The sequence below is a fragment of the Cryptomeria japonica genome, chromosome 7, assembly GCF_030272615.1.
Source record: "Cryptomeria japonica chromosome 7, Sugi_1.0, whole genome shotgun sequence".
Lineage (NCBI taxonomy): Eukaryota > Viridiplantae > Streptophyta > Pinopsida > Cupressales > Cupressaceae > Cryptomeria > Cryptomeria japonica.
The window spans coordinates 360,330,336-360,340,316 of NC_081411.1; the positions used below are offsets into that span (position 1 = coordinate 360,330,336).

The window sequence follows — 9,981 nt, forward strand, 5'->3', positions numbered from 1 at the left end:
AATTGAAGTGCACTCAATGTTTTGACCTCTCTTTGTGGGATGGGAATAATTGGTACTCCTCTTTGCCTTGGCTTGAACTTTGGAAATTTTATAGACCTACATAAATGAAAATATTTCTTATATTGTGTGGCCAAGATTTGTAAATTCAAAGATGTCCTCGTATCATCCCTAAGACCAAATATCTTATAAATCAACATCTTATCTATAGTTAAAACAACATTCCTTGAAAGTTTTTTTTTCACTTACCTCTATTTTTATCATACTACATAGGAACCCATATGGCAGTGTTGGGGTTCACAAAATAAATAAAATTATGTTTGGAAAGTCTAATTGTCATGCATTTCTCTTTGATCTAGGCTTAAACATCTCTTTGAATAAGTCTCTATCATTAATTATGGTTATTGCATCTCTAAAATCCTCTTTATCATTTGTAAAATGCTATATCAAGTCCAAGGGGTTGAGCTTAGTTGGTTAAAGCATTGAGTTCTCAATGTGGAGACCCAAGTTCAACTCCCATGAGGGACACCTTTGTGTAGAATTCTAAGTTGTGACTCTTGGTCTTCCATTGGTTGTATGTGTCACATTGTTTAAAGTGGATTTCTAAGTTGTGACCCTTGGTCTTCCAATTGTTGTTTCTAGTTTGGTGCTCGAAAGGAGCTACTATTTGTAATAAGTTTGCTCGAAAGGAGCTGGTATTTGTAATAAGTTTGTAACATGGATGCTCGAATGAGCAAAAAATGAGCTTTGTGATTCTATGATACTTAATACAAAAAAATGCTATATCAATACCACTCCTCCTAATTAAGTTACCATTCCTTGCTAAATTTTATGAACAAATCAAGTTAGTTTAATTGCTTTACATCAATCCTAATATTGCTTTATATTTTAAAATATTTTATTTTCATCCATTTTTCTAAGTTCTCATTTATTTTGAAATAAATTTTCATCTATGGATTTACATGCACCTCAACATGGATTCAAAATGTAATAGTCAAATTCGCATTCTGTGTTTATTTTGGACCTATTTTGAGGAATTTATTAATACAATTTCAAAGTGACACATGTCACATTTTTGTGCTAAATTGATTAACCATTAATCCCTATCTCTCCTCACCTACCCTTATGCATTTGCTGCTATATTTTCTATGTTAAACCTCTTCCAATGCATTCACCTCATTATTAGACTTGATTTCCATACACATGGTCCCTACCTTAATATCTACATCTTACTATCATGGGTCAATTCCATGACATGTGGGTTCATTTTGCATGACACAAATTGAACCCAATATTCTCAAATTAGTGACTATCTCTTTTTTGCACTAGATGTTTGGAGTTAACTTAACACACTTATATGCAACAATTCATTATCTCTTAGTATTTAAAGGCATTCATTTGGACATTAAAAAGAATCCTTATACATCATAGATCATTTGGCATATTTAAATTTATAAAGAGCTTCTATAGGAGCATCTAAATTTGGAGCACTAAAAAGAACAACACGTGCATCTAGATTACTTATAATTTGCTTGTAGCCTTTCAACATTTTTTAAGGCCATAAATCCAATATTTTAAGGGGGTGATTAATAAGAATGTGAACCCGTACATTCAAAAATATTATCTACAAGGTGTTTTTAAATATTGTCAAACCTTACATGTCAATAGAGAGTATAAATCACAATGAACTAGGTCTCCAAAGTTTATGTTTGACAAAATTAGAACGACATATTAGAGATTTGATCTATATTGTGTGGGAGTGATTTAAAGTAGCATGATTGACCCAAAGAAATTTTTTAAGTCTTCAAAAAGTGTAAAGATAGTGCACAATCTAAAATAATCACTTTTCTATACCACAATGATCTTATTCTACAAGTTGTCTACTCCATCTTTAATTTAAACACTAAAATACAATTTTCATTCAATGTTTTTCCTTTTATTAATCATTCTAAATTAGTTTATACTCATTTATATACAAATACTTTATCAACCTAGATTCATTGAAGAAAGCAATTTTCTTTTTCTTTTTTGGTTGGAAAATTTTGTATCAACCACCATAAAATGAATCTCAATAGATGACATAATATAAAACATAACATCACCCTCCCAGTTATACTCAACCAATTAAACTTCGATGCAATTTTCTTTTGCATGACCATATCTTAATATGTAAAAACAATTTATTTTTAAAACACAAAATTTAATCACATCATTAGTGAGAGTATACTTTTAGCATAATTTAAACATTATATACATTTTTTATTCATATTTTTTTCTTTTATTAATCAATCTAAATTAATTTATAGTTATATTTAGATACTTTTATTTAATCAACTTAGATTCATTTTGAGAAAGGTAATTTCCTTTTTTCGTTTTAGATAGAAAATATTTTTAGATAAGATTTTATATCATCCACCAAAAAGATGAATCCTAATCGATGACATAATAAAAACATACCATCAACCTCACTAATATACCCAACCAAACCAATTAAAGTACGATATAATTTTCTTTTGCAATGAGCATATCTTGAAAATTATTTTAAAACATAAAATTTAATCATACTTTAATAACTTTACCAATAAAGTAGTTGTCCAAGGTACTTTATTGTCCAAGGTGGTGCGCGCGTGTTGGTTGGGCTTGACAACAAAAAGAAGTGCAAGATGACGAAGAAAACAAGCATGGCGTTTTGGTTTAGGTGGGAAGCTACGGATGGTTGGCATGCTCACTTTTCTTTACTTTGCTAATAATGTGCTTGCCATTACCCAAACTTTTTCTGCTACAAATCTTGAGTTCTTTACCAACCAAAAAGATAAAATCTAAGGATCTTATCCTTCTCTTCATAAGATTTTGACCAGAACATTCTAACTGTTGAGATTATGATTACATCACTTATACATATACTTCTTACCAACATATTAGGCAAATCATAATTTTCATAAAAGAAAGACAGGTGAAAGTTTTCTTCCTTTAAAATACTCAATTAAATACTTCAAAGCCAATAATGTTCTATTAAGTACACAATAATTTTCATAAAAACTGTAGGAAAATAATAGGTGAAAGTTACGTTCCATTAAAATAGAGAACTAAATTGCATGCTTAAGAGACAATAAAGTTCTGTATTTCCTTTTCAATGGAATGTTCTACTCCCCTACCTACATGTTAAGCACACCATAATTTTCAAGAAACCTTAGGAAAGTGGCAAGTGAAGGTATTCTTTCCTTTGAATTGCATAGAAAATCTTGTAAGGGAGAGTGTATGAAGCTCTGTTCTACTCTACTGATCTTTGAATTGTGTAGAACATCTTGTAAACTGGATACATATTATAGTGCAACAGAGAGGGCCCAATGCCCAGTGGGTCCCTAATGGCACTAGGAGGTGGCCGAGGAACATGCTTCCATTCTTATATAACCACCCAAGTTCATCACAATCTCATGAATATGAGTTGTTTTGTTCTGTGATCTTTGTGGGGGGGTGGTAGTTAAGCAATCGCACCAACTGCAGGTGCAATGGAAGGAGATGAGCATGTGAAAGTTAATGATGATTTAGAAATGGTCATGGCTCACAAGACTGATGTTCCTCCTGCTCAAGGCACAAGCATGATCAATGAAGTTGGCAAGGCAGTCAAGGAAATTTTGTTTCCTGATGATCCCTTTAGGCAGTTTAAGGATCAGTCTAGGGAACGTAAGTGTGTTCTTGGGCTTCAGTATGTCTTCCCCATCTTTGAGTGGGCACCCAAGTATTCATTTGCTTTCTTCAAGTCAGATGTGATATCTGGACTCACCATTGCTTGTCTTGCCATTCCACAGGTAAACTGTAAAATTAGAAAGTGATCACATATTCAGATAGTTGTCTTAGATTGTTTTACTTTTCCACTGCTTACAATAAATGTGTGTTGGTGATGATTGATGCAGAGCATAAGCTATGCAAAGCTTGCAAATTTGCCTCCCTTGATGGGACTATGTGAGTACTACTCAGTTGTTTTTCTCTATAATTTATAGATAGAACAATGACTACAAACAATGCTAGGCCTACAAAAGACAAGCACAATTCACACGATGAATAGCACTGCTGCCAATTGAGACTAATCAAATGGTTTGAACCCAAAGAATTTGAGAGAGATTTGAGTGCTTGTTATAGTTACTAAATTGGAGATCCCATCTTCTTTTTTCAATGTCCAAAGTTCAAACTATTCTTTTAATATGTATGTTTTGTTTGCAGTACAATTAGGTGCCTTCCGCAAGGAATACAAGATAGTCTCATAATACTATAAGCCATCCATAGACTCGTATACAGACCGACCAATATTGTGAACTATAAAAGAATGTTTCTTTCCTTCTTTTTACAAAGACTGTTAGAAAAGACTTGAACAATCTGCAAAAGAAGCTCTCCTTACCTCCACAACAAACATCCTTCTCCATCAACCACCATACACCTCTCCTCTTAATGAAGCTCCATTTTATTTCCTTTATTGCAGTTCATTGATCTATATGTTATTAATAAATTTGATCCAAAAGTTATACAGTTAAATTCTAATATAAATATCATAATTTTAATTATATTTTATGATAAAAATCTCAAATACAATCATATGACCACCAAATTTAAGTCTAATTCTTGCTGGAATGTAAAAATAAAAATATATAATGAGACATAAAACTTGAGTATAATAATTAGTCTTACCATAGAGACTAATATTTTTTTTACAATAATTAGATATTTTAACGTCTAATTTGCCCTGATTTAGCTGATAATGATGCTTGACCAAGACAGAGTTAGTAATGGTTCAATATTATTTAAATGTCAAGGTTAATAGATATAACAGAACCAAAGAAGTTTTTCAACTGAATTCTGTACTTTAATAATACATCATTAAAAGGGATTTTGAAAAAACAAAATTAAAACCCAACATTGATACAAATCTGGGCATTTAATGTTTTTACAGATTCTAGTTTTGTCCCTCCTCTAATATATGCAATGCTGGGAACATCCAAGGATATGGCAGTGGGCACAGTGGCGGTTGTATCGCTTCTCCTCACCTCAATGCTCACCGATGAAGTCTCTCCTATAACCAATCCAGCGCTGTATATGCAGTTGGCTTTGACTGCAACATTTTTTGCTGGAGTTTTCCAAGCATCCTTGGGTATTTTCAGGTTGAAAGTTGGAATTAATAATACATATTAGACTATCTCTATTCATAGACAATTTCCTGTTTGATTTGATTAGAGTGCACAAATTCCCTGAAGGCTCTCTCCTTAGTTCTGAAAGCTGATAACCCACTGGAGTGTTACAGGCTGGGATTCATCATAGACATGCTGTCACATGCAACAATAGTGGGATTCATGGCAGGAGCTGCCACTGTTGTGTCCCTCCAACAGCTCAAAGGCTTCCTTGGACTCCAACATTTCTCAACTAAAACAGATATTGTTTCAGTGATGCACTCGGCTACACAACAAGTTCACAAGGTTTCCATAAACTGTCTTCCTTTAATTTGAAACTTGAGTCAGCAATCTTTCTGTCATTTCTTTCACTATAATGATGAATCATTATATATGGTAAGAAAATCAAAATGCACAACCTTTTCAGGAGCTCTACATTTGAATCCAGTGATCTGTGAAAAATTACTAGTAGTATTTATGTCAAAACTTCTTAAAAGCTTTTTTATGAAAAATTATGGCTCTGTATTGTGCAGTGGAGTTGGGAAAGCATTGTGTTGGGAGTATCCTTCCTAGTTTTCTTGCTAATTACTCGTCACATTGTGAGTATTGTGAGCTATTCATACAGATTGATTTGACCTCTTTTGTTTTTCAAATAATAGAATGTGTATTGTGATATATTACAGAGCAAGAAAAATTCCAAGCTTTTCTGGGTATCTGCTGCTGCTCCACTGACATCTATCATTTTAGGCAGCCTGCTGGTGTTCTGCACGCATGCAGAAAAACATGGAATACAAATTGTATGAAAAAAAATGCACCCAAACCTTGTTCTGGGTTTTTTCAATTTCTAATGTAATTAACATTTAGAGAATCTAAAAGGGAAAGGCTTCTGTTTTCTGGGGAGAGAAACATTAAAAAAGAGATTATTTCACACTGCTAGTCTCTTTTCTTTTCAATGGGCACTTCTAAGAGCATAGTTACTGACTCACTTAGAAATTGGAATTACAGGTGGGACACTTGAACAAAGGTTTAAATCCCTTGTCCATTGAGCTCTTAGTCTTCCAGGGACAGTATTTGAAGGTTGCTTTAAAGACAGGACTGATATGCGGTCTCATTTCCCTAACTGTAAGAGAATAGTCTAGTAATGTTGAGCACATAATTAGTGCCATGATCAATACAGGGCAAGTGGTGTTAATATTGAATTACACAAATGCAGGAAGGAATAGCATCCGGAAGAACATTTGCCCTCTTAAAGAATTACCATACAGATGGCAATAAGGAGATGATAGCCTTCGGAATGATGAACGTATTGGGCTCCTGGACTAGTTGTTATGTTGCAACAGGTTACCTTCTATAGTCCTCAGCAAAGCATCTCTAGAAAAGTTAATCCATTCTAATTCGAGTTCTTTCATGTAAACATTTTAATTGAATATTTGGCTTCAATTTTATTTTTGTTTCTTCCTTATCACAACATTTTTTAGTGGAGTTCCTACAAATTTGTTTCAGAAGGATATATACATGATGAGTTTCTCCAATAATTATACTGTTGCTTCCCTTATAGAGCGAAGGAATCAGAACATTCCTTTAAATCATTATACTTATCCATCCTATAACGCCTAAATGCCATTAACGTCTGTGTTACAGGTGCATTCTCCAGATCAGCAGTGAATTTTAATGCAGGGTGTAAAACAGCTGTCTCAAATATTGTAATGGCCATTGCTGTTATGATAACTCTACTGTTCTTGACCCCTCTGTTCCACTACACTCCCATGGTGGTTCTCTCATCCATAATAACATCAGCTATGCTAAGCTTGATTGACATCCAAACTGCATACCATCTGTGGAAGGTGGACAAAATTGACTTCCTCGTCTGCATGGGAGGCTACTTTGGGGTGGTTTTTATAGACGTTGAGACTGGTTTGATTATTGCTGTATGTATAAATTTTGTTTTACTCAAATCACAGTTATATATGAAATCTTTTGGTTGTTATTCATAAGATCTATTTCAAATGTGTTGCCATAAAAATAATTCATTCTATAAAAATATAACCCATTCAACTTTTCAAAACTTCTATCTGTAGTAGTGTATGATTTTTCTAACGATTTGAACATGACCATTCAGGTATCCATTTCTGTGGTAAGGGTATTAATGCATGTCATGAGGCCTCATACTGCAGTTCTGGGGAACATTCCTGGAACATCCATGTACAGAAGCACAGAGCAGTACCAAGATGCTACTAAAATCCCAGGCATTCTCATCCTACGGATAGATTCCCCTATATATTTTGCCAATGCCAACTATTTGAAAGACAGGTTCGCTTAGCATCGATTTTTCTCCAGTCTTTTTTGGTAGTATCCCTACAATCTATAGAATAATTTGCCTGGTGTTTATCAATGATAGGTTTGAAGAGGAATGCAATCATCTATATTAATTTAGAGGACCTTCAAGAGTTTACTGTCGTATTAACATTATCTTTGAAGAAAGTTAGGTCGGAAAGGTTTATCAATCTAGTATAGGGGAAGAGTACTAGTAGTTGAGCATGTATCAATTGTTATGAGGGTTGTTGATACCTTTTGTTCCAAAAATTGAACAAATAAAACCTATTGTTTGAAAAATAAAATATCAAGTTTTGTTAGGAAATATACCAACAGTTCTTAGGAAATGTACTAATATTGTAAAAAGTAACCTATTGGTCTCACTTTTTTTTGGGGCTGTTTTGGATACTTTGGCAAAAAGCATGCTGATGTGGCACCATACTTGATGATGTGGTGCTGAAAGCTTAGTTATACTCTTTCCCTATATGCATATTTTTTGAGAATATCAAGTAGGTTGTATTCTCAAAGAGTCAAAAGTTGTCAGGATTACTGGAACAGCCTACCTACTTTCACAAGGAATAGACTAGTCTCTCAATTTCATGTTGTTAGGATCATACCTTCAATCGTTTAAACTTAAGTATAAAAGTTCATTAATAAAATATTTGAATTTTGGTTTCGGCAGAATGTTGAGATGGATAGAAGAAGAAGAAAAATTGATCAAGCTCGATCAAGACATCTTACACTATATAATTCTTGACATGGGTTGTGAGTATCTTTTGATCTAAGTTTCAAATTTAAAGTATGCAATTTTAATAATGTACTATTGATGAAAATTTCAGCTGTGGCTACAATTGACACAAGTGGCATCAATAATCTTGAAGAATTGAAACAAACATTAGAGCATCGACAATTGCAGGTAGACATTGCATCCTACACGATAGATAAGTAATTGAATTAGTAATTTTTTTATATAATAAACTATATTGTTTATATGTGCAGCTTGTTTTAGCAAATCCATCAAGCGCGGTAATGGAAAAACTTCACAAGTGCAGATTTATAGAGTTGCTTGGGGAAAAATGGTTGTTTGTTACAGTGGCCGAGGCTGCTGTTGTTTGCAATTCTCTACTTCAGGCTTAAAAAGTTCACACCATCAACTACAATCACAAAAAGTAATTAAGATTGTAGAACATAAAATCATACAGTATCCAGTGAAGAAAAATCCCTTCCCTCCATGTATAGAGAGAGATACCAATTTAAGGATTATTTGAAGAGACATTCTACATCTTTTATGTTTCATTTTTTTTCATGATTGTGTAAAAAATTGGAGTGGGAGGGAAGAATTTTATCTCTAATGTATATTATTTTAATACATATATTTGAAGCAATTATCAATTATAATACTTGCAATTTAGATTTAAAATACAACATATGATACTAATGTATTTTATCATTTGTCAATTTTATAGTGAGTTCATTATTTAATCTCTTTTTTAAATCATAAATTTTAATATTAAAATTTAATTTTTAAAAATTAAAATTTAATTTTTAAAAATTAAAATTTTACAATTTGCACTTGCTATTTTACCTTATTTTAGATCGATATTCTTTAACGAATGTAAGATCTTCTTAGAAGTTGTGTAATGGTGCATTACCTAAAACTATTACTCATGTTGTTTAATGTATTGTATGTTGGCCTCATGCTTGTTTGCCTTGTTTCTTTTAATGTCTCCTTTGTTGGTGTGTTAGGTGTTTTGGGCGGCAATTGGACTTGTATAATTATTGTGCCTCACGCTCCTTGTTTTGTGTAACTTGATTATTATCACTGATTGTACATAATATATTTCTCATCATTTATAATTAATTAATTAATTAGTGTGCACTAGTTGCCTATCCAATTATATACATTGTTGATAATCCTTTGTTCAATATTTATAGTCAATCATTTCACCACAGTAATAGTTATATTTTTTCTAGATTGATGCATAGAACCCTATATAGCATTTTGTGTAGTACACCATTTTATTTGAGTATGCATGCCTTTGCACTTGTTTCCATGTGTTATACCAATGCAAGTTCAAGTTAAGAAGACAATTTGAGAGATTAATGAGTTGCTTATTGATTTATTTTTAAATGATTCATAAAAATTAATCAAGATCTTATTTGTTAATGACTATTTCACTCTATCGAGAATTTGGGTTAACATGATTTGCACTTGGATTTTGTGGCTCTTAGAAATAGCTTGAAGTTAAATATTGTGACTTGGGATAGCTATTTGTAGTTTTAGCTCAATAAAGAAGGTCAAGAGTTGTCATGCTCGGCTTCTAAAGAGTGTTTTTTGAAAGAGAAGGGGGCAAGTCAAAGAATTGGGTCTACATTTAGTGGGAGAATCACAAGGCAAAAAAAAAAAAAGGAATGGATTTTTTTTTCAAATAATGGATAGGGTTTTCATATCCTCCCTCCACGAGAGCCAATTGATAGGGTTTTTAGGTAGGCATAGTATAAGATTTTTTAT

General features: G+C 32.7%; 1 protein-coding gene across 1 annotated transcript; it reads left to right on the forward strand.

The window, feature by feature from the left end:
* Positions 1–3,256: 3,256 nt before the first annotated feature.
* LOC131049808 (sulfate transporter 3.1) lies at positions 3,257–8,751 on the forward strand. The gene is made up of 13 exons (XM_057983886.2): positions 3,257–3,806; positions 3,912–3,960; positions 4,943–5,150; positions 5,291–5,462; positions 5,690–5,755; positions 5,840–5,953; positions 6,162–6,278; positions 6,370–6,496; positions 6,798–7,084; positions 7,276–7,466; positions 8,152–8,234; positions 8,309–8,385; positions 8,469–8,751. Exons 1-13 carry the CDS (start codon positions 3,507–3,509, stop codon positions 8,604–8,606), a joined length of 1,929 nt encoding a protein of 642 aa, XP_057839869.2. The 5' UTR covers positions 3,257–3,506; the 3' UTR covers positions 8,607–8,751.
* The last annotated feature ends 1,230 nt before the right edge of the window (positions 8,752–9,981 follow it).

Coding starts and splice junctions, on each gene's coding strand:
- LOC131049808 (XM_057983886.2), top strand. CDS start 3,507: ATGGAAGGAGATGAGCATGTGAAAGTTAATGATGATTTAGAAATGGTC. Junction 5,463..5,689: donor CTACACAACAAGTTCACAAG/GTTTCCATAAAC, acceptor TGTATTGTGCAG/TGGAGTTGGGAAAGCATTGT. Junction 5,756..5,839: donor TGCTAATTACTCGTCACATT/GTGAGTATTGTG, acceptor GATATATTACAG/AGCAAGAAAAATTCCAAGCT.